Below are 25645 nucleotides of genomic sequence, written 5' to 3'. Positions count from 1 at the left end.
AAAAAGTTCAGGGTAGGTATAACATGCCAGTTAATTACCATCTATGGCTATGAAGTTACCATATTTTCATCTTTAACTATGTTTTGGATTCCTAATGGTTTAATAAAGTCTTTCCAGCACACATTTCTCATTCCATTTTGGGTCAGGACAGCCCAAATTCAAAAGATTTATACTGAACTGTTCCTCCCTGTCTCTGTAACTACATGCACCCTTCCCATTTCCTGGGAGTAACATCTGTGTGGATGCAGTTCATTACATTTTGTATTCCCTGTTTTTCCCTTTTCCCCTTACAATAAGTCACTGCTCGGTAGCAATGTCAGCGCTTTGTATATTCTCATATCTAATAAAATATGTACATAAGATATCAAAACTATTTTGAAGGTGCCACAAAACATTTTGCCATTGTAATGACTGAACTGGTTGCCACCTCTCAGTAGACTACGACGTAATTGAACATGAAGTGCTAAACTTTTGAGCGTTGAAAGCCTCTTCTGCAGCAACTTCAAAGACCCCAGCAAGAAAACAAGCAAAATTCTTACCAGAGTAAGTTACTGCTGTTGTGCTGTATGTTGCACTCTGAGTATAGGAGGGAACAACAGTGGCTGCAGCTGCCACTGGCTGCACAGTCGAGGACACTGGATATATGGAAAATGTCGTTGTTGCTGGACTTGGGGTTGCAGGTTTTATAGCTGTCACTTGACGTGTTTGCTGGGCTTGGGTGTACTGAGTTGCCCCTTGGCTATATCCTGCTTTTGGAGCTAATGAGGAGAGAAAATAAAAGCATAGAAACATTGACATGTTTTAGCTGCGTAAAATGCAAACCATACTAAGGAAAAATTAAGGCATCAAGCTTAACATGCTTGTGAACAAATGTGTAAGAAGTGCGGTTTGTTTCGGGAGTTTGTTTCATTTGTTTTGCTTTTTAGTGTTGTACATTTGGTTGCTTTACTGTCATGGCTGTGTATTGCATACCATGCACCTCAATCAAGTCACAGCTCACAGCAGTAAGCCTTAAATTTATTTATTTGTTTTTAACTGTGCTATCATGTTTTTAACATGGTTTTAAACAGGTTTTAAACAACCTTCTTATGTGACAGTTTTACTAGAATACTCCAAACCAAAGCACACCAAAACTTTCCTCTTCATTCTACATTAAAAAAAAACTAAGCAGGATTCATGCTTTGTAGCAACCATGATACGAATAATTAGAGAATTATATACCTGAAGAACCTAGAGAATCAAAAGAGGATTTCTGAGTTATCAACTGAACACAACACTGATTATCTCAACTACTTCAGCAAGGTTTCTAGACAAATCAGTAAGTAAACTTTACCTACAAGTATGTTTTGAGTATATTTAGTAGCAGTCCAAAATTCAGAGGCAGCTACTTATAGCAATGTCACAAGTATTGAAGTTCTAGGCACAGAAAAACCTTCCACACAGTGACAGAGATTATGCGACAAAACTTAAAAGAGAAAAAGAAGATAACGTGAAGCAGTCAAACAACTATTTTTAAGGCTTAAACTAGTTGACAAGACTGTGAGTAATGAGAGCAGCTTGAATCATGCCACCCACCTGTCTGGTAGTAGGACTCAGCCACCGAGGGCTGTGGCTGGGCAGCAGCAGCCACGGCTGCAGCGGTCGCGGTCGGCTGCTGATAATATTGTTTGCTGTCGTACGCCACCGCTGGGGCAGTGGATCGAACGTAAGAGTAGGAATCCTGAGGATTCAAAACAGAGAAACCACCTGTAAGTATATGGCTGGAGTAATAGAAATGATCAACAGAGTCAAATTAACAATGTACTGTCTTCTGGCCTACTCAAGTAGAATAAAAACTCCCCATCTACATGTACAGTATATAAAAATAAATGCATTAGAGAAAATAAATTTACTTTCATAGATACTTCAGGCCTGAAACAGCCCTAACTGCCTTTTACAGACTCAATAATGGAATTATCCTCCTGCTATTAATCCCTTTCTCTACCAATTTTTTTTGAAAATCGTCTACTCTCAATAGTTTTTAATGACAGTACCAGATTCTATTTCTGTAAAATATTAAGAAAAAAATCCAACACAGATCTCTAGAAAACATGAATTTCTATAAGGCTCAATAAATTCTCAGTGGTAGAAGCACAAGCCTGTGTTGGCTTTAAAAATCCTATAATGTAACCAAGAAAATTGTTAAGTTTTTAGAGTTTGAAACTGGTATTTTTAAAGCCTTCTTTACTTTTTGGTGTATCAACAAGTTCATTACGGAAACATAACTAGTCTTCAAAGGCAAATAGCTCATTTGATACCTTTACAACTCAGGAGATCTCTAATAAGCTTAGAAGGAGATGCCTGAAAGCCACTATATGCACATACATACATTCTCCCATCCTCACTGTGTTTATAGTAAAGCACAGAGTTGATCAACTGAGGGGGAAGCAGGCATGACCCGCAAGAGCTGAAATACACTAATGTATTAAAATCCTTTTTAATTCCAAGAAATACAACAACAAAATCTTTTTTTGTCCAACCTGTGAAACAGGAATTATTTTATTTTGTTTAGGGGAGTCTCTTTTTTCCAAATTTATCTAATAACTGACCTCATAATACAAATTACAGAAGCTGTATGAAAGAACTGAGAACATGCAGTAATAATATAGTCCTTTTAAACAAACCAAAATGCTAATTAGAATCTAGATAATGCCGTGATAAATTCAGAATTAAAAAGTTGAAGAACTATTGCAAGAAACATAGTATTGAAAGGGGACAGACAGCAAAAGCCCTTTTGCAAGAGCCTGTATCCACAGACAGTTAGGCAGGGATCTCAGAAGAGGATATCCAATAAACTACCTATAGGGTAGTTTATCTCCTAGGGCAATCTTCTGTCCTCACAGGCTTGGTACGAGACTCCAGTGGCACCTAGGAATCTGACAAAGAAACTATTTCTACCCCTACTGAAATTTTTTACTGGAACAGTCTTTTCAGCTCCATGACCCAGTTTACTGCATACCAAGCCAACATCTAAGCTAACAGAAGACAGTGCTTTTCTTTACAGCAGCAGCACAAAATTACATTTTCTTTTCCAAACAGGCTTCCTCCTCTCAAAGCACCTTTTAAAAATCAGACAGAAGGAACCTACCTGGTAATTCTGTGTGGTGACGGGAGGTGGTGGTGGTGGAGCTTCTTGCTGGCGCTGCGTGTAGCCGTAGTCTGTAGCTGTGTGTGCCGTGGGATAGCCGCCGTAGGCAGCAGCTGTGGCAGCAGCTGCCACGGCCACTGGGGCAGGCCTGGCCACCGCCACCGTGGCTGCGGCCGGGGCATAGGCTGCAGTGACCGTGTGCGCCGCCACCGGGGCCTGGTGGACAGTGTAGCTGGCAACTGTGGTTGGATGGGAATAGGCTACACCCGAAGCTGGCTGCTGGCTGTATTGGCAGAAGACAGTAAGTAATTAATCCAACATACAAAGCTGATGCCTACACATTTCAAAATCCCAGATTTGATTAATACTTTTCCTGTTCTACAGACAAATTTGGAGCAGGCTTCTATCTGTGCACACTCTTATTTAATGGCTTTTATTAACCATCTTCCATCCTCATGAAAAAGGCTATATCATTCCTTTATTTCTGTGGATGGACACATAGAACATAATCACAGAATGTTAACACACAGGAAGGGACATTAAAGACCATCTAGTCCCCATGTCCATGCCAAATCCTACTCAACCAGATAGCTCAAGGCCAATGCTGCCAGGGCTGGGACACCCTCAACCTCCCTGGGCAACCTGTTCCAGCTGTCTTGCTACTTTCAGAGTAAGGAATGTCTTCCCAACACTGAACCTAAATGTCCCCTCTTTCCATTTGTACCCATTACTCCATGTTCTATCTCTACACTTCCTGATAGTTCATGTAGACAATTATTTACTTCATAAGGGGGGTGTTTGTGTTGACTTTTCTCTAAGCAGTGGAACACAAGTCTTTCATTCACAATGATGCAGTAGTCCCAAACTGTTAGCTTTTCCAGACTGTCAAATTTTAAATGCTTTTGTAGTTCTTCAGTAAAGTGACACACCTGTCCAATTAAGAAAAATGCTGCTTTTGTGTGAGAGCTCCTTACTGACCTGTACTAACATGAAGTTTTTCATTACACCATATTCAAGCAATGAAATTTTAAAGACAGCCATGAAAATCAGCTCGGAATGGCTGTATTTACTTAGAGACATATATCTGATATGGGACTTCTTCACCAGATGGTTAGAATTTTAGGAGCTGGTCCCACTTGCCTGAGCAGAAGTCCACTGATGCAACACAAAGCATCACAAGTGCAGACAATCACATCAAGCAAGAAAACCACTACCAGAGCTCTGGCAATCTTCCAGGCACCTGCTGAGACTAATCTGCCTCTCTAAAATTTGCAGGTAGGATGCTAATATGTAGCAATTTACTAAAAATCCACAAATACTAACAGCAGAAATAAAAATTGATTGCTTCACAGGTTTAATTACTTGAACAGAAACTAGAATTACTGAATCAGTCCTGTACTGATACGTAACCTTGCATGATGTTGTCCTATTATGATGCATAACTGTGGATTATGATTAGAAGCTTGGAATAGTTATTTTGATTTTAAGCAAATAAAGTGAAGCAGGTAAAATATCACTATCTGGAATAATGACATCAAGTGGGGAAAGAGTGATAATTCTGATTATTTTTGTACATTTACTAAACTGCTGTTCAATAATAGCTATATTGATACACTTTTAATTTCACAGAAGACATTTTCACAACTCCCTTGTTTTCAGTAATTTTTTCTTACTTATTTTTAGAAAACCTGATTTCATCATTTCAATTACAGCAGAACCCACTTACTTTAATAAATTAAAAAACCACACTCATGCAGCCCCCCCCCCCCCCGCCCCCACCCCCACCATTCTCACGGCAGAAACTGAGAAAATTTTACTACTGATGGACTTACATGCCTGGACTCCACTTTCTTCCCATCAAGTCCCTCACTGCTTAAAAAGACTACTTGCATTCTATCTAGTTTTACTTCATTTGTAAATTCCACATAGAACAATGTTTTATGTTATTTTCAATTATAAGCCTAAGAGCAAAATGAAAAGACCTAAACCACTTTGATGTACTATTGCAAATCAACGGTGACTCCGATGAAGGTGAGGGGAGAGAGAATGATGCATCTGACTCCATCATCAGAAGGCTAATGAATTACTTTATTGTACTATGTAGATTGTATCTAAAAGGAATCTGCCAGGTACTTACTCTTGCTCCCAACTGCACAGAACAGCACTCATCTCTCCTTCTCTCTTGACTGTCCCGTGACAGTACCACACACACATATTTCTTGGCCCTGATAGGCCAAGGGAACAAAACATCTTCACTTTGGGTAAACAATCTCCATTTTGCATTCTACTTTAGCACAACACAGGCACAGCAAGCGAGATAAGAACTGTTTTCCTTCTTCTCTGCTTGTCTCACAGTTTCTCTCTGTTCAGAGGGCATGTGAATACCCCAATGTATCTCGCATCGCTGCTTGCAACTCCTCCCTGATGTTCACAGGAAAATTCTGTTAAATTAACATGAGAAACTGGACTCCATCACAAAATCCAGGAAGACTGTTTCATTATGGTAGATGTGAATGACAGTCTATAAAATTAGGCCTCATTATCTACATAACTAACAGTACAGAAGTGTAAAATAGTCACGAAATTGGAGGTGATTATCACGGCCATATATATCTACTAAAATCACACTAAACTGAGTAAACAGACAGCAGACTCCTTAACTGACTGCAGTTGAACACATCAACAGTCTAATACTGACAACAAGGTAACTCTTGCTTCACACTTTTCCTACTCTTAGTCTTCCTTTCTCCTAAACACCAGTCCTGGCTAAGCCATCTTATTCCATCCCTCGTGCTAATTGTCAAGCCATTCAGTACAGTGATTTAACTCATTAATCTAGCAGAAAACAATGCGAGGGTTTCTTGTGGGGGTCAAATTCTAGCGTGGCAGAAATGTTAAGAAACACAGCAGCTTACAAAATAGGTCTGGTGAGAGCCAAAACCCATATTAATTATATATATACAGGGAAACAGCAAAAAGGGAGCAGAAGACTTGTGCAGAAGCACTAGCATAGCTTTTCCAGGTTTCAAGAAACTATTTGTTACTGTTACAAAACAAGATACAGTGCTCACAACACACTACAAAGTAACAGTACCAGTCAGTTAGCAAAGAAAATACTTTTGTTCTCAGAATAAGTATGATTAAAGATACTGGATAGTTTTCAGTATTTAAAATCATGAAGAGATTACAAACATTACCAGCAGAACTATTAACAAGATTATGGTACAGACAACTTAATTTCTTGTGCAACTAAGCAGCAAAAGTACTTGTCACGGCATAGAATTAACAGCCCAAATAATTAGATTTCTAAGGCTAACACAGATTCTATGACCATGCTTATTTTAGCAAATCTCTTCCCCTTGCTTCTGCAACATCACGCAGAGTTAGTGATCGAGTTTGCAAGACTGCAAGAAAAGTATTCTGGAACTGACTGCTTCTTCCTAAAAGTTGTGTTACATTATTTAACAGAAATTAACGGTGACATCTCCTCTAAATTTGTGACATTCTTCTCTCCCATGGTCTTACTGAAAACCTTTAACACTAAGATGAGCAGACGTTTTAATGTAATTAATTTACATAAAAATATCCTTGTGCCAACTTCTTTAATTAACTGACAAGAGTTCTTATCCTGGTTTGGTGATTAGCGTCTCATCACGTTTGCTGAGATGAACTCAGTCCTCCTAGATTATTCTGCCAAACTCCCTATTCCACTCTTCCTTCATCTGTGCACCTATCTTAATATTTTCTGTTTTTCTTAGACTACAGATGGTAAGAACCTCATGCGTCATTTCATACGAAGTTTCAGCTGTGCCACCCACTCTACTCCAGACAACTGCTTTCTCTCCCATCAGTCTAGCTTCCTCAGAGCAGATTCTTGTAGTGTTACCTGTGTACTGACTCTATTTTTCTCACATCAAATAGCAAATATGCCACACTAGTAGAAATACTAAATTCATAAACAATCCCCAGTGAACTCCACTGCAATTACTCTTATTTGATTATAGTTCTTCTAATTCTACTAATCACCTCTACCAGCTTTCTTTTACTAATCTCTACCCTAAGCAGTCATTTTTCATACTGCACTACATCAAGTACTTGTTCTTAGTCTTGATAAGTAAGTCTCCAAAAGATCTAGGCATGTCATCAAGTTATTAGAACACCAATGAAATACAGTATGCCAGCTGAGTTACAGTAAGAAAACACATGCATATTCTTCATCCCTCAACACCATGAGGAAAAGCTGAATTTATACAAATTATTCTGTATGTTCTATGAGTTAAGAATACACCAATAGGTATGGCAGGACTGCAGAGAAAGCAGATAAATCATTGATGCAGCCACTTCTCTTTGTAGATCAATTCTTCACTTCCTCAAAATAAATTCTAATACCCCTTACCAGCATTTTTGAGTCCAAGCTCTCTTCTACACTTGATTCAGTTTGCTTTGTTAACTCAGAGGAATTTAAAACTCAGAGAATAATTTAGGTTTAAGCAAGGATTTGGATAAGGACCTGTCCTTATCCAGTGCTCGAAACACAGTTCATTTCAAAGCTATAAGTTTCTCAGGGCCTTATCTGGTCAGGGGCTGATCACCTCCAAGAATGGAGACTCCAAGGATGCTATAGACAACCTGTTCCAGGATGTCATGGTTTAACCCCAGCTGGCAACTCAGCCCCACACAGCCACTTGCTCACTCCCCCACAGTGGAAGCAGGGAGAGAACTGGAAGAGTAAAAGTGAGAAAAACTTGTCGGTTGAGACAGACAGTTTAATATGAAAGACAAAGGCACACACAAGCAAAACAAAACAAGGATTTGGATAGGATAGATTAACAGGCCAAAGCCAATCATATGAGGCACAACAAGGCCAAGTGCCAGGTCCTGACCTTAGGTCACAACAACCCCAGGCGACATTTAAGACTTCGGGAAGAATGGCTGGAAAGTTGCCCAGTGGGAAAGGACCTGGGGTGCTGGCCAACAGTGGCTGAACTTGAGCCAGGGTGTGCCCAGGTGGTCAAGAACACCAAGGGAATCCTGGCCTGTATCAGCAATGTGGCCAGCAGAACCAGGGCAGTGATTTCTTCTCTGTAGTCAGGCACTGGTGAGGCCACACCTTGAATCCCGTGTCGAGTTCTGGGCTCCACACAAAACACTGGGGTGCAGCACTATGCCCAGAAAAGAGGAAGATGTTCAGCCATCTCAGGAAAATCAGGTTCTATCACAGAAAAACATTTACTTGGGAAGACAATTACCATCACTCTGAACACTACTTCCTTCTCCCTCCAGTTTTATCATTGAGCATGATGCTATTTAGTATGGAATGTCCCTTTGGTCAGCTGGGGTCAGCTGTCCTGGCTGTGTTCCCTTCCAACTTCTTGTGCACCATCAGGCGCCTCACTGGTGGGTGGGGTGATGAGCAGAAAAGGCCTTGCTTGACTTTCTGTGAGTACTGCTCAGCAATAAAGAACATATTTCCGTATTATCAAGACTGTTTTCAGCACAAATCCAAAACACAGCCCAATATCAACTACTATGAAGAAAATTAACTTCACCCCAGCCAAAACCAGCACATAATGTTTGAGCATCCTGTCAAGATTTTTTTCCTTAGTTTTTTAAAGCTCCAGTTTCAAAAGCAAATAAGCTCTATACCAACACCTGCAAAGGCAGATCCAGTTTCTGACCACTCAATTCAATGCAATTTCATATAACAGTTCTTCGAGTGTTTAAATTCACTTTCAGAATAAATCATTCTTTAATTTAGGAAGTTATGAGTAGCCTCCAATTGTACTCTGCGATACTACTGTTAGACCACATCTTCCACAAGAAATTTTCATTCAAAACCAATGTATTTTACTGATACCAGACCTGCCTCTTTAGGTCTTTCTGATTGTAATAGAAATAATGCTTCCCTACAAAGGTGACTTAATTTCTGTTTTCTGGGAACAATACACTCTTCCATGCTTATCTTCCTGTTCAGGTGTCTGTGTCACTGCATTTCCCTATCCCATCCAGAGCCAGTTTTCAGTGCACATGCTGCCCCCAGTTGTTTTGCTCTATTCTGTAGGTTTATATTTCAGTCAACTACAGAAGGTCATTTGCACTTTAGGTAAGAAGTGCAAACTACCTAAAGTGTTTTGTCTCTCCTTACCTGTTTTTAAACTTCCACATCTATAATACTATTTCCTCATCCTCTTTATTTCCTCTTCCCAAACAAGGTCACCTCTATTCAGTAGTTTTACACCACAGTATGTACTTAACTTGTCCTTGTCTTTCACATTCTAACTGAATAACTCCAAGAAAATGAGAGGTTAACTCTTTATTAGCAATACTGCACTACTGTGCACAAGCATTTTTTGTGAAACACCTTTGACTCAAATCTTTGAATAACATCTATTATAATTCCTACTGACACTAACAACGGGAAATAATCTTTCTGTTGCATTAGTATCAGCACAAGTGGCACACATTGTAAAATACCACTATGATATTAAACCTGCTAGGTAAGACTGACTGCAGAGAGCTGTGACCATGTATGTTTCTCCATAGTATATTCCTCTAATTCCATGATAATCTGATTTTCTAGAGGTGGGGGTGAGGGGCCATCCCATCTCTCAATCTTGCATAATTCATTCCAGAGCAAATGCCAAAGCAAAAACTGGCCTTATCCACGTTGCTGTCTTGTACACAAACCTCCTTCCATCAAATGTAAGTACCTTTTCTCAAAGCAGGTGCACAATTTTGCCCTGGTACTTTTTAAGTTGGATATAAGAGTAATACAGTGGCTGTTTGTGTAGTATTGACATTGAACCCGGTTGTGTAAACCCAGAACTGTCCTTCTGAAATAAAACAGTATTTTAAATATTTTTCTTGTTTGCAAGGAAACCATTGCAATCATTGAGGCACCAAATAATTGTGAAGATCTCCCTTTCCAATTCTACCACACAAAATCAAATGAGCCACAGAACAGATCTGCAAAAACCAGTGTAATTCTAGTTAGATACTTAGCCTGGAAAACTCTACCTGTTGGCCAACTAGTATTAAAACATCAGCAACAAAAAGTCTACACCCTACCCTGAGAACAAGCTCTCAAAACAGAAGGCGTTACCAATCACTACTCTGCATTTCTTATTAAAATAACTAGATTTGTCATAATTCTGTTGCTAACTTCTTTTTCTCTTGTCAAAAAGCAGAATATTCAAGCAGCAATTAATAACCTTTTATGAACTGTCTAAAGACCTTCAGCAAGAACACTGTAGCAGTGCTTTTGATACAAAAAAAGAAACAATGACTTTCAAAGCAAAAAAAAAAAAAAAAAAAAAAGGAAAAAAAATAGCTGGCAGCACACTTGCACAGTCAGAAGTTGTAGAGAGCAGAAACTGCTGGTCAACAGCAATTAATGAGGTACAGGTGTCCACTTGGTAAAACAATGTTCTTCAGCTCCACAAGCACGTGTTTGTCTCACTTAAAGAGCCATATAAGGTAGGTTTGCAAATAAGCAGCATTATTCCCAAAAAAGCTTAGACAGGAACTTGCTAGATGGAATACAGGAGAACTTTTGTTAGTTACTTCCCAAAAGCAACACTGAAAGAAGATCTGGATTTCCAAAGAATTATACAGTATTAAGGGCAAATCTGAAACCAACATTGAATTCTCTTCTGCAATACACTTATGTCATGTCTTTTTTCATTTCCAGTTACTGTCCTTTTCTAGAAAAAAGTGTGGAGTTTTTTTTGTTTAAAACTAAATGGGAAGTAGAAAACTTTATGTATTTTTTCATGTTAGCAATATAAAGAAAATACAACATTTTGATGTAATGCTATTTTGCCAGATGAATGAAGATTGTAAGATACTTTATTTTCCACATTAAGGTATTTGCTGAGTAAGTAATGCATTAAGAAACGGACAATCCATCAGTGGCAGTTACTGTCAGAGGAATAATACACTTTCAGGAAAAGACAGCCTATTTCCAAGTAAGATATATAGCACATAAAGGGTAGGTATACAGGAAGCGCAGAAAACCTTCCCTATAAGCCCTGCTTTTCATCACACTTGATTCATTTATTTGAATAAAAAAGAAGAAATTGTTACTCATGTGCACATAAGATGCTTATCTTCAGCACACTGCTGTACTAACAAGCAACACATGTACACAAATGCTGCTCATATGCTCCTATAAGCTCTGTTTAGCTTGCTGAACAGTGAAAACTCTCCTCCAAGAGGCAAAGAACATCAGTGATTTTTCAGTTTTCTGATGAGTGCTGTTTTGATAGACAGTTAGGATCTGGCCTAAAACCAAATATGTCTCTACCCAAAAGACAGTATTCCTCAGAAATTCCAACTTTTAAAACATATTTCTTCCAGGGGTTTATTTTTTTTTTTATTTCCATGCAAAACATTTAAGAAAAGTTATGAAATGGTTTTTAAAATATGAGTATCTTGAATGAAACCTTCCACTAATTAGGATGTATTTTTTGATTTGTACCTTTTAAGAACATTGGAACACATTAGCATTAAGGAACCATATTTGGTGAAATCTAAGTGCCAGGTTTCTCGAAGTTTCACAGATAAGTCTATTAATAGTAGAATAGCAAAAACACAGTTCTGCAGTTCTTTCAGGAACATGATGATTGAAACAAGTATGTTCTAGTTCTGTAAAAACTGCTAGAAGCAGTCCAATCTGCTACTGCTTCAGGTCCTAACCTAGGAAGAGGCACTCCTGAATAACTGGTCAGATGAAGTTTCAGATGTGCTAATGGAACATGGACAGAGCAAAACAAAACCAAAATTACAATTAACAAGAAAAAAAAAAGTTTTATTCTCCTAAACACACTTGACAATATACAGCATAAAATGGTGAAATGAAATATCACACTACAGTTTGTTGTACTTTAGGAGTGACTTTGCCTCTGTATTTCTGAAGCCTGTCACTCATGTAAGGCATAAAATTTTCAGTATTTTAATAACTTCTTAGAACTTTAAGGAAAATTACTTTTTTCCTAATCTAATGCGCTAGGAATCCAGAGAGCCCTGAAGGCATGCAAATATGCTATACCTTCGTGAATTCTACTAAATTTCAGCAGTAATACATTCTATGGTTTAACTACATAAAGCCTCAAAAACACAGGGTTTTGCAGCCATTTCAAGTTTTACCTTCCCCTCCCTTGTTCTAAAAACTTGCTTGCATCATGCCATTATAAATGATTGATGGCCACTAGATAGCTAAACCATATACTTATCAATAACTCACCTCAAAGATGAACAGTTTCATGTTTACAAAACATCCTTTCTTCTTTGATAATCTCTAAATTTAGTCTCACAACCTGATTTAAATCTAATCAAATTCTGCCATGTTTTGTTCCCTGTATACGCTACAGGTGTCTGTAACAGTGATGTAATATATGCTCTGTACCAACCTCTCTTTGCATGGCTACACACAACAGACAATCCACTGTCCATACCACTTTCTTTAAAAAGTTCATTATTTTCAAGTCTGTTCAACAGCCTTGAATGGTAGTATGTAAAACAAAAAGAACTGAGCTTCAGAGGTTACATCTGCTTAAAAAAGGACCAACTACTAACATCATCCCGGTCAAAATCACAGAATGGCAGAGATTGGAAGGGGAGGACCTTCCAATCTTCCAATCCAATGATTGAAGGTCATCAGGGGTCCAATCCCACTTATGCAGCATCACCTACAGCCAAACACCCAGGACTATATCCAGATAGCTTCTGAGCATCTCTGAGGGTGGAGACTCCACAACTTACCTAGGCCTCGTGCACAAGGACTCAGACATTCTTGTATTCAAAAAGTGCTTTTTCACGTTCAAAGGGAACCTCCTGCGCTCCACTTTATGCCCATTGCCTCTGGTCCTTACAATGGACATCACTGAGAAGAAGCCTGACTCTGCCCTCTCTGCAGCCTTCCTTCAGGTATTTATAGTTATTAAGATCCTTCTCACCCTCCTCCAGGCTGAATAGTCCCAGCTCTCCCAGCCTTTTCTTATTAGAGAAATGGTGCAGACCCCTCAGAAGCTTTGGTGGGCCTCTTGGGCTCTCTCCAGTACATCCATATCTCTCCTGGGCTTTGTACTGAAGCCCATAAACAGACACAGGATTCCAGGTGTGGCCACACTGGTACTGTATAAGAGGGAAATGACCACCTCCCTCACCCATCTGGTAATATTTTATCTAATGCATCCCAGGATGCCATTCTCCTTTTCTGCTGCAAGGACCCACTGCTGGCTCACATTCAAGTCTGGTGTCCACCAGGACCCCCAGGTTCTCCTCCTTTCCAGCTGGGTGACCCAGGGTATGTACTAATGCATTGTGTAGTTCTTTCATACTGAACTTTGCACTTCCCCTTGTTGAACTTCCCGAGATTCTTGGCAGCCCTTTTCTCCAGATTTCTGAAGTTCCTCTGGATGTCACTGTAACCCTCTGGCACGTAAGACACTTCTCATCATTTTCTGTCATGAGCAAGCTTGCTGAGAGTACACTCTGCCCTAACATCTGGACCATTAATGAAGATGCTAAACAGAAAAAATGCTGAAATTGGCAAGTTCTCCATAAAAGGAAGGAAACTTCACTAGTATGGAAAATTGTACTAAATTGTTAAAACATTCTGTATTTCCTGCCTTAAGCCACTACCTTGCTTTTCTAGCACCAATAATGTAACATGCTTTAAGCTACCATTGTTGTATTTTAGTAACATACAAAATTTCACACATGATTTAACACCCCACAGTTAAGCCTATAACCACCAACCCATTCTGAGGATGTAAAGGACACAGCTATACCATTAACAGAAAATCTCCCCAAAGTGGTCTGTTCCTAAAGACAAGCACCTGCTGTAAATTTCAACTAGCTGGCAGGCTTGCCCTCCTTGAAATGACAAAGGCTTCTTTGACTCAAGGCACCTTTCCCCCTCATTTACCACCTTCTCTGTCTCCCTATTATAGCCTATTACAATACTGACAAAAAACCCACTTTAACAAACCCAGAGCCACTTATTGCCTTTCTAATGTTGACATATCTCCTTTGAGAGTAGGACCTCACTGATTTGAAAAGAAGTCCATCAAAATCCTTTCGAAAACAACAGCACTGGAGGCTTCTTGTGTACATTGAGCTAGAACAGCATATTTACTACAGCACTTAACACTAGCATTCGTTGACCAAAAGAGAATCAGCTCCACACAGCTCTACCATATTCAGTGAAGTCTCTTCTGCTAAGAATTATGTGTCAAGATGTGAGGGAACTCAAGAGAGCATGGGCATAAAGTACGCAGAGCAAGCATTCAGTTTTTAGCATCATCCTGAGGTAAAAGTGATTACTTTCACTGCTCAAGTCTAGTAGTACATCCTGTCTGCAGAAGAAGTCCTACCCACTGTTGTCCTCACCATCCCATTTTCACCAACACAAGACTGAATTATGTTTAGTGATACCTTAAGCTTGGTCTGGTATGCCTGTGCAAATTACGGCCCTAACAACTCTGAAAGACTCAATCCTTTTTAAACCAGTTTCTAGACGAAGAAAAGTTAACTGGGGCAGGATATTGAAGACAAAAGTAATTAGAAATACTAGCAATTGTGAAAAGAACACTCCACCCCCAATCAATTCTCAACAGCCAACTCACCCATGCGTAACAATCCACTTTTTTTTGTTGTTTTGCACCACTTGAATATGCTGTAACATGGTGCACTATGTTAGAATTCCAAACCAGCTGTAATTGCAAGAACTCACTTCTATATTGCTGCCGAGAAGATTGCATCTTAAGCTGGACTCACAGGCATTGTGATTTTCTCTGAACTTGCACTGCTAAAATTGCCTTTATCTGCGACAGCTCACCACACTCAGTAATATTCAAGCTGCTTGAAGGCAATTCAAAGTTAGCAAATCATTCCTAACTACTCAAGCATGTCCCATCAGTGTTCTGTCTCGTTAGAGCAAGACACAGTATGAATACCACCAAGATGAAACTCACAACGCTGAAGAGATTCTTCACCTTTTTAACCAAAACCATAATACAAGATTAATTAAATGAAACTATCACATTTGCACACTTCTCTGTCCAAACGTTGCTTAATGCCCCTATCTCTCCATTAGCATTTTAACCAGCCAATCTGAGATTAAAAGCATAATTATACCTCTCTCCAGCACTGAACGAAGAATGTTGATACTATTTTACATTGGAAAGACAAGCCAATATTAGGGTGTTAATTTCAAAACGAGTAGTCCACAGTGGTTCTGGTAAGGCACACAGCATGCACACACACACGCACCAAGAAGTCTAGTACCACCAAATTCCACATTTATTTTAGGCTCCTAAACAGATGGATTAGTACAGTCACTGCAATAAGTAACAAATGAGGTTTGCATTGCATGCGGGTTTATAACCTTAGGCCCTAACGCCACCAACTAGCAGAAAGCACAAACTGTAAAGGTCCTGTAATGTTCAGAGAAATTTCCTGCATTACTATTTGCATAATTTAATGCTTCCCTCAATAAATCACAATATTATTACTTGATAGAGCACACAAAGAATTTTAAATTAGTAGGGTAGCAGGAAATTTCATGCAGCAACAATACTGAAAGGAACAAGAATGCTTCTAATACATTATTTACAGGTTTAAAGGGCATTTAGCTCTTTTGCTGTCTTTGATTAAATATGAAACAAGATTTCAAGTATGTTTTATGAAAAATAGTATTTATGAACTAATAAATACAGTAATCTATTCCTCTTCTTATATAGTCAATTGAAGGAACTTTACTGATTATACTGCCACAACAGTAAATATTATCAAGTTCTGCATGCCAATCCTGATTTTGGCCGGGGTAGAGTTAATTTTCTTCTTAGTAGCTGGTTCAGTTCTGTGTTTTGGATTTAGTAAGAAAATTGTGCTGGTAGCACAGAGATGGTTTAGTTGTTCCTCAGTAGGGCTCACTCCCAGTCAAGAACATTTAAATTCCTTGTGCTCTGCCAGTGAGCAGGTGCACAAGAAGCAAGGCGGGAGCATGGTCAGGAGAGCTGACCCAAAATGGCCAAAGGGCTATTCCATGCCACAGAACATCATGTATGCATGTATGAACCAGGATAAGTTGGCCAGGAGCTGCTGATTGTTTCTGGAGAACAGGCTGAACATTAGTCAGCAGCGGATAAGCAATTGTGTTGTGCATTATTTTCTCCTCCAGGGTTTTATTCCCCTTAGTCCCTTCATTACTACTATTACTTTTATTAGTATTACTGCTGTAATTCATATTATTATACTTTATTTTCTTTCAACTATGAACTGTTCCTATCTCAATCCAGGAGTTACTTCTCTGATTCTCCTCCCCACCAGGATAGGCAGGAAGTGAGCAAGAGGCTGCGTAGTACTTAGCTGCTCACTGGGGCTAAACAGCAATAACCTCGTACTCCTGAATTTTCCAAACCCAAGGTCCACCACCTAAGCATCTATCAACGTGGCCTTCATAACTGCTTCAAATATCAGTATTTAATGTTAAGACTTGGACAAATTTTAATTTCTTCTTCATGTGAAGGATGACAGAGTATTTAAATGATACACCAGGGCCATGGATAAGCTGGAACTCCAGGAATACACAGTGACTTCTATGTTCCACTGTCTTAGTTTAAATTCTGCACCTGGGACAGGTCACTCCTGGATGTGTGGATAGACTGGGGAAGGAGAGGGTTGAAAGCTGTGTCACAGAAAGGGACCTAGGGTTCCAGGTCGATGACAAGTTGAGTCAGCAGCCCTGTGGCAGCCAGGAGGGTCAACCCTGTCCAGGGGGCATCAATCCCTTCCCTTGCCATCACCAGCTGGGCAAGAGAAGGGATTGTTCCTCTCTACTCTGCACTGGGGTGGCCTCACCTCGAGTACTGGGGGCAGTTTTGGGTGCCTCAATATAAAAAAGGTATTAACCTGCAAGACAGTGTCCACAGGAGGGCCATAAGGATGGTGAAGAGCCTGGAGGGGAAGCCATGTGAGGAGTGGCTGAGGTCATTTGGTCTGCTCAGCCAGGAGGAGACTGAGGGAGTCACTGTGGCCATCAACACCCTCACAAGTGGAAGCAAAGGGGCAGACACTGATCTCTTCTCTGTGGTGACAGTGATACGACCCAAGGGAATGGCCTGAGGTTGTGTCAGGGGAGGTTTAGGCTGGGTATCAACAAAAAATTTTTCCACCCAGAGGATGGCTGGGCACTGGAACAGGCTCCCCAGGGAAGCGATCACAGTACCAAGCCTGACAGAGTTACTGAAATGTTTAGACAATATTCTCAGGCGCGTGGTATGATTCTTCGGGATGTCCTGAGTAGGGTCAGGAGTCGGACTTTGATGTTCCCTGTGGGTCCTTTCTAATTCAGGATATTCTATGATACTATGATTCAATACTAATAACACAAATTAGAATACTGTCACTTTGAGGAACTGCAATTCAGAAAGAGTTTATACCAGTTTGCAATAATTCTAGAATTAAATACAGAAACTTTCCTTAAAAGCACCTTTCAGCAATCACTTAATAGAGCAGACTTTTTCCTTTGAGTCTTCTGAGTAGGAGATCTACAACAGTGAATACTCAAATTCTGAGGGACCAGCTTATAAACTGAATGTTCCAACATCTCTGTGGGCCCTGATGGGATTCACCCCAGAGAACAGAATGGGCCTGCAGCTGTTACAGTAAGACTCTCAATCATCTGCTGAAGGCCTTGGGAGTCTGGGCAGGTCACTGCTGACTGGAAGCTTGCCAGTGTAATTCCCATTTACAAAGGCGTGAAGCAAGAAATGGAACTGGAGACTTATTAGCGTAACCTCAGCTCCTGGAAAAACTATGGAGATACTAAGTGCTACTGGAAGGGGAAAGAATTATTAAAAAACAATGCAATCTTCTACAGTCAACACAGTTTTACAAAGGAAAGTCCTGTTTAACTAACCTATCCTTCTATCATAAGGTCACCTGCCTCCTGGAAGAAGGGAAGGCAGTGGATGCAGCTCCAGTTTGACTAAAGTTGCTAACACTGTCCCTCAGAGCATCCTTCTCCAGCCGGGCCCAGCTGTGGGATGAGCAGGCTCACAGTGCTCTGGCTGGATGGCAGCACTCAAAGGGCTGTTTTGAATGGGTCTTCATCTGGCAACCAAGAGTTGGGTGCACCATCAGCAACTTGGCTAATGATTCAAACTGGGAGGTGCTGTGGATGCTCTTTAGGGACAAGAGGTCTTGGTGAGGGATCTAGATAGATTAGAGAATTGAGCAGGCATTAAATGAGTGAAATTTAAGAAGTTCAAATGCTGGATTCTGCACTGCGGATGGGGTGATGCCAAGCACAGGGATGAAGTTGGAGAGGAGTGGCTGGACAGCTGCAGAGGGAGGTGGGGCTGGCTGGTGATGGGCTCAGGGTGGGTCAGCAGCACCTGGGCAGCCCCAAGGACAAACCCCATCCCAGAGCACTGAGCACGGCACAGCCGCCCCAGGGAGGGGATGGTCCTGCTGGGCTCAGCTTCGGGGTGGCCTCACCTGGGCCCGGCTGGGCCCTGCAGGTGGAGAAGGATGGGAAGGTCCTTGAAGGTGTCCCAAGGAGGAAAACAAAGCTGGTGGGAGGGCTGGAAGGAACTTCCTGAGAGGAGCAGCTGAGGACTTTGGGCTTGTCCGGTTTGGGGAAAGGGAGGCCGAAGGGTGACCCCACTGCTCTCTGCAGCTTCCTGAAGAGGGGAAGGGCATGGGGAGTTGCTGAGCTCTCCTCCCTGTCATCCTGGGACAGGACATGAGGGAGCAGTTCACAGCTGCACTGGGAGAGCTTTCCTGGCCATTAGGAGGCATTTCTATAAAGAAAGGGTGGTCAAGCACTAGAACAGCTTCCTGGAGAAGTGGTTGATGCCCCAGACTGTCAGGGTTCAAAAGCATCTGGACAGTGCCCTTAGCAATGTGCTGGAACTTGGCCAACCCTGAGTGGGCAGGCAAGTGACCGGACAATGACTGCAGATCCAACTGGAAGAGTCTCTTCTGTTCCTTGAAAGTGAACAGAATCTACTTAGACTCTCTTCTTTCTGATGCAAAATTTAGGCTTTTAATTTTCTCTGCATGTTTCCAGATGAGGACTTGATGTATTTTGAGATATTCATACTTTGAGATATTACAAGAAAGGTGTGTATGCTCAAAAGAATTGCAGAAATTTTTAAACTAAGTGCTGAAATCAATACAATTCTGATTATTATCATTGGGGAGCACTGAGTCATCTAAAATTGCAGACTAATATTCTTCCAACATATCAGAATTTTTCACAGCCATTCTAGCAAGAGAAAACCTTTAAAAATGTGACCAATATTGAGTTTATTATGAAAACTCCTGTTTGTTGCTATAAAAACTACAGTGTCAGAACTTCAAATGGTGTATGTATAAAGAAGACTTCAACTGCAAGTGTGATTTTTTTTCTCATAAAACAACTTGTTCCTTTGAGCAACTTTTTAAGAATCCATAGTTTAGTTCAGCATCCAGAAACCCTTTTATTCTTCAAGATTTTTTGAGGTTCACCTATGCATTCAGTAAGTAGAAGAACATTTGTTTGTTTATTTATTGCCCTGGTTTCCAAGAAGACTATTTTTTTTTATTCTGTGAACTGTCACTTCAAATACTGGAAAAAAACTTCAAGACTTGTTGTAAAATCAAACCTTACCACCATCCCCTGCCACCTCCATCTCTTTCTCAAATAAACTGGAGTGGAATACATGATTTGTAGCACTCTGCAAACACACCAGTAAGGACCTAACAAGTCTGCTTTGTAAAAGTAAGCTCCCTCAGACATTTTAAGTGATTCTTGTGTTTTCAGCTCATAATATTAAATTTCTTCTTACAAAAGGACTACTTAAACACTGATTGCTGTGTGTCTTCACTTCCAGATGCGGTATACACACAAATCATTTACAGGATGTAGAGTCTTTAATGGATAGCAAATTAAACAGTATCTCAAACTTACGATAGCAAAGGAAAAAGGTTCTTTTGATCTGTTTTCCATTTTCTCAAAAACACACTAAGGATCAGCTATTAAACTTGAATGTTATTCCAATTATATAACTTCAAAGGAATTGTGCAGGATCTTTAGTCTAAAGATCACCTCATCTCTGCAATAAAAGATGATTTTTAAAATTCATCTGCACTTCAAAACTGCAGGCATACAGATCTTGGTTTATTATTCACTTAACCTTTATACTTAAAAGGAAATTCTATATATATGTCACTATAATAGTCACGTAAAATGTAAACACATACATGCACTGTGAGCACCCAAAGGGACTAGAAGATTAGCTAAATTTAGTCCTCTATTAAACACCAGAGTAAATTAAATTCAGTGTACTTCACATTCATTTCAGGGAAAAAAAATCAATGGAAAAACAGAGTTATTCCAACACCTCCACAAAATTGTACATTCCTAAAACTGCATTAGGTATGCAATTTTTATTAGCTACTAGCACAGCTCTGCATTCATTTGTTAATAATGTCTGATATATTTGCTTTATTCTTCTGGGTTTTATCTTATTCACCACAATTTAGCCATTGAGGAAGGTCCTTATTACAGATTTATGTAATGAGCAACATAAGATTCAAATGTGGACTTTAAGGTGTTACTCCATTACAAGCTAAAATTGCAAAGATGTTCCTGACTGTTTTTAGCAAATTAAGTATTATGATGTCAGCAACTGTGATATAGTAGATGCTACCAATTACTTTTTAACACTCTGGCCACAATTTAGATGAACAAAACCCATAAAGATACAAAGACTTGTGCCAGTGTGTCTGTGTGAGATCTGTATTCTCGATGCATTCAGACACGCAAGACACAGGTATGTATACTGTTTAACACAGTCACGGGTCCTCAAGTTCCACTACTATACTGCTCCTACTGCTAATACTGGTCTTAGAAATGAGAGTAGGACAGTTTTTTTAAAAAGGTACCTGTGCACGAAAGTACCTCCTCTACTTTCTTAGACACATTACTTCAATTGGATTAAGTCCCCTGCTATTTTCTGGTGCTCCATCGCTCCCTGATCCATCCAGCCTCCTTTAGGTTGGTTTTCAACCCATGTTAGAAGGGATTCTGGGCTCCCACAGTGACAGCAAAGCCTTGGGGGGCAAGGCCTGTGTTCCCCGAAGCTGAGGCAGGAGACGGGCCTGGGGGCGGCACAGGGCGACTCGCCGGTGCTGCTGACTGACTGCAAGTGGCCATTTTAATCTAAGGGCCTGGGGACCGATGCTGTCGCTGATCATCCTCCTCCTCCTTCTCGGCGGTGCCCAGCCCCACCTCCTACCCCCAGGCACACAGGGAGATAAGAACACACACCCGCGGGCGCGGCGGGAGGGTCCGAGCACAACCCACGGCACGGGGCAAGGGGCGGGAGTTGCCCGGGGTCCCGGCCGGGGAGAGGGGCCCTGGGGGGGTCCCGGGGGGACGCGGCGGTGCTCACCTGTACTGGGCAGCAGCCCCGCTGTGGGTGAATCCAAAGTAGTTGCCGGTGGCCATTTTGGCATCTTCCCCCAGCCGGCTGGGCACTGCGGCGGCGGCGACCGAGGGGCGGCGGCGGCGGGGGCCATGACAGGAGGCCCGGCGAGAGGAGGCGGTGGGGAAAGAACGGGACACACAGAGGGACAAGGGTGAGAGAGAGAGCGCGCGGGAGCGCTGGGTTAGACTCGGCGCCTCAGGACCGACCCCCGCCCGCCGCCCTCTCCCGAAGCACGGACACACCGAGCACCGCTACTCACCATAGGTGAACGAAACTACCGGGCATATGGGAATCATGAGTCCGGCCTGGCAGCGACGGCGGCGGGTGAACTCTCAACTCTCCCCCCCCTCCCTCCTCCTCCTCCTCCTCCTCGCTCCCTTCCCCCACCCACCCACCGACGGCGACAACGGCGGAGTGCGGCCGGGCCGGCTCCGCTTGCGCAGGCGCGGGATGTTTGCGAGGGCCGCTGGGAAATGTAGTCCTGCCGCAGCCGGGTTCCCGCTCAGGGAACAGGGAGCCGCCTCCGTCCCGGGGACTGCGTGCGCAGGCGCGGGATGTGCGCGGGAGCCGCTGGGAGCTGTGGTCCACCTGGCCGGCCATGGGGAGCCGCGCTCGCGGCGCCCGTGGAACACACGCAGACATGCATATGGATATACGGTGTGTAAGGTCCCGCCGTGGCTCCTGTGTGCTTACTGCTCCTGCAACGCTGCTACAGCCTCAGCCACACAGCGCCCATTCCCCGTGGCTTTTCCAGAAGCCAGCAGTCCGTCAGATCACTCCTGAAACGCGCTGGGCAGCACATTGCGGCCAGTGCAGCGCCCTCCCGATCAAAGGGGCTGAATGAGCGTCCGTTCCCCATGGCTCTGCCGCTCCTTCCGGCAAATCCTTCTCTCTGAGCATCAGATGTCCCCCAAAACTCTAAACAAAGCAAAACTTGAATGCTCAAATGCTTTCATCCCCTTTATGTATTTTGCCTATGCTACAGTGTGCATTATTAGTAGAGTCATCAAGTCTTATAAAACGATTAATAAACACTGGATTCAGTATAATGTATCATTTTGGACATAATTTTGTTTACTGTAAACTAAGCCTCTTCAAAACATACCTGTTTGGGATGCCCTCGTGCAGTCCTAACAAAAGCAGGGATTCCCACATCCCACAGTAGCTGTGGTCTTAAGCAGTAGGACTTGCGAGGGTATTATTTTTCATAAAATGAGAAGAGGAAAGTACTTCCTCATCTCATAGCTAACATTAGTGCAGCTGAATATGAGGTACAGCCATTCTCAATGCCAAACCTCCTTCCCAATTCACTGCACATAATTTGTTGGTCATTATTATTAATTTTGCATAGGAAGTGAAGATTACTGTATCTTCTGTTCATTCTTTTCCTAATCAAGCACAACAGTAAATGAAATCTCCTTGGTTCTGCCCAAAGTGCTTTTCTGGGAAGAAACTGGCTACTGTGTGAATATTTAATTGCTATAGACTAGGAAAGAAAAGTCTTAATCCACAATTCCATGGGACAGTACTCAAGGAGAAGGCTCTACAGATACCGTCTGTAGAAGAACTTAAAAGACGTGACCTCTGTCATGAAAATCTCAATTGGATCTCAATTGGAGATACTATTTATAAAAAGACTTATGATTCATATAGATGTTTATATCTTTCCTTACATCTATTAAAAATTGTCCATAATTAGACCGCTGGATCATGCTGCTTGGACAAGAAGACATCACAGGGTTTTTTTGTTCCACTGTCTTTCAAGTTTTTTCAGTTATAAGCCTTCCAATATCCTAAGAAATAGACAATATTCAATACACATTTCATTAAAAATATAAGCGCAAAGTAGGTAGGGTTGCCATTGCTATTCATTTATGAGATGAACTTCAGAGAATGACAGAGTCAGATTGGCTGGGGTTGGAAGGGACTTTAAAGATCATGTGATTCCAACTCCCCTACCATAGACAAGAACACTTCTCACTAGTTCTTGTTGCTCAGAGCTCCATCCAACCTGCCCTGAACTTTGTCACAGATGAGGCACCCACACCTTCTCTGAGCAACCTTTGCCAGTGCATCATCGCCCTCACAGTAAAGAAGCTCTTCCCAATATCTGAGCTAAACCTACTTTCTTTCAGTTTCCCCCTTGTCCAGTCACTCCGGGCTTTTGTAAACATTCTCTCTCCATTGTTCCTGTAACCTCCCTTTGGGTACTGGAAGGGCCCATAAAGGTGACCCCAAAGCCTTCCCTTCTCCATGCTGAACAAACCCAATTCACACACCCTTTCCTCAAAGAAGTAGTGCTCCAATTCCTCTCATCAAATCAGTGATGCTCCTGTGGACTCTCTCCCAGATGTAGATCAACATTATTAATACATACTTCTATTGATATGTATTATAAAAGAATAATAAACTTGGAATATTTATGCTCTTTTCAACTTTGTCTCCATGAAAAACAATCAGAAAAAAACGAACAAAAAACCCAAGGCTTTCTTACTCACAACCGAGATTTTTGAATTAGGTTTCATAACTTTTCTTCATCCAAGTAGTTTCTAGTAGTTAAAATTCAAATACTACAGCCTTTATGTTGTGATTTCAGCTTATTTCTGAGCATAAGCTCCCATCTGGCAGCCCAATTCAGCTGCAATTTCAGAAGAAGTTTCAGATTACTTTCCTGTGTGAATTTTGTGTTTTGAGTGCATACATAACTTTAAAAAGAATATAACGTAGTTTATGAGAAGTCATAATTTTTAAATGTGACCAAAAAAAAAAAAAAAAATTAAAAGCCAAGGTTTCTTTTCTCCTTGGGAAAAAAGCCCCAAACCACTAGTATTATACAGGTCTGTCCCTCAGCAGTTTCCTAATAAGAACCTGATGCTTCCTGGTGACTTTGTGAACCATTACATAACATCTATTTATGCTACTACTAGCTTGCAGGATCAGATTCATGGTCTATACTTAAAAAACCTCAGTGGGTTATAAAACAAGATTCTATCTCCTTAAGACATGTATCAGATTGCTTCAAATAAAACAGTAATAAATTCAGATTAGATCCTTAAGGGCATTTTGACCTTTACTGATTTCTATATCTTTAACTGGAAGGATAATACATGGAGTGATAAAGTACAAGTTGTGGCACAGGGAGAAAGACAGAAAAGCTTTTGTGAAACATGGAAAAGGTATTTTTTAAATAGGAAAAAGCAACTTCTCTATCCCCAGTCCTAATAAGATTACAGAAGAACAGCAAAGAAGTTCCAGAATGAAAACATATGCTGGAACACAAATCTTTAATTTGGAATTATATACAGCAGATACTCTATCTGTGTAAAGTTCAAAGTGTCTAAAAATATCTCAGACAAAAATGGCAAGTGATCTGGCATTCAGGAAAATACATTTTTGACCTTCATTTCAACCATATGAGGAGAGATCTCCAAAATATGGTGGGAAGAAGAAAGCAATACAATAACAAGCAAGCGTCATCAATCCTACTATTTAACTTTTAATATCCCAAGATGCATGTGATAATGTTTCTGCTGCTGCCACAGGACTGCAAAGCTGCGACTGAAACACAATGGGGAAAACTAAATGTTTTTAAATCTCAAGATTTGCTAAGTAAGATTAGGCAAAATTTCTTGGAGGCAACCTTCCAGTTTATGTAAAAGCAGGCTCTCAGCCAGCCTTTGCGTGCCCACCAGAGGGCAGAGCCACAGCAGCAGGTGAAAGCTTTCCAACACAGCACAGACCATGTCAACAAAAGCTGCTTTTATTTCCTGAAAAGGCAATTTAATACTTAGTGCTCTCTTTGTAAATGCCCTAGATAGAAAGAGATTTACAATCAGAATATGGAGACCAATGCTATCTTCTCACCTGGAAAATATTTCAGATAGCTAGAAAGACAAGACATTCACCAGCTTATCAACCTTCTTGTTTAAGAGTGAAATTACATTTTTTTAAGAAGTAAAGACCCCATATTTTTCAATTATTAAAGCAAAAAAGTTTTACTTTTAACAACAGGATTTAGATATTGTACAGTGAT

General features: G+C 41.0%; 1 protein-coding gene and 1 non-coding gene across 2 annotated transcripts in view; both read right to left on the bottom strand.

Moving 5' to 3' along the window:
* ZFR (zinc finger RNA binding protein) overlaps window positions 1-21973 on the bottom strand; it is a 47447-nt gene extending 25474 nt beyond the window's left edge. The window contains exons 1-5 of the mRNA XM_050986915.1: window positions 21872-21973; window positions 21577-21661; window positions 3128-3410; window positions 1576-1720; window positions 540-758 (exon numbers count right to left, since the gene is read on the bottom strand). Of these exons, the coding sequence (XP_050842872.1) occupies window positions 540-758; window positions 1576-1720; window positions 3128-3410; window positions 21577-21661; window positions 21872-21908 (769 nt within the window). The 5' untranslated portion in view covers window positions 21909-21973. The remainder of the gene's footprint in view (window positions 1-539; window positions 759-1575; window positions 1721-3127; window positions 3411-21576; window positions 21662-21871) is intronic.
* Window positions 6392-6529, bottom strand: LOC115485169 (small nucleolar RNA SNORA66). Its single transcript, XR_003945908.1, has one exon. It is a non-coding gene; the product is annotated as a small nucleolar RNA SNORA66 (small nucleolar RNA).
* Window positions 21974-25645: the final 3672 nt, after the last annotated feature.

Source organism: Serinus canaria, chromosome Z (genome assembly GCF_022539315.1).
Source record: "Serinus canaria isolate serCan28SL12 chromosome Z, serCan2020, whole genome shotgun sequence".
NCBI lineage: Eukaryota > Metazoa > Chordata > Aves > Passeriformes > Fringillidae > Serinus > Serinus canaria.
The sequence above is the reverse complement of the archived record's forward strand: the minus strand, read 5'-3'. Positions and strand labels throughout refer to the sequence as shown.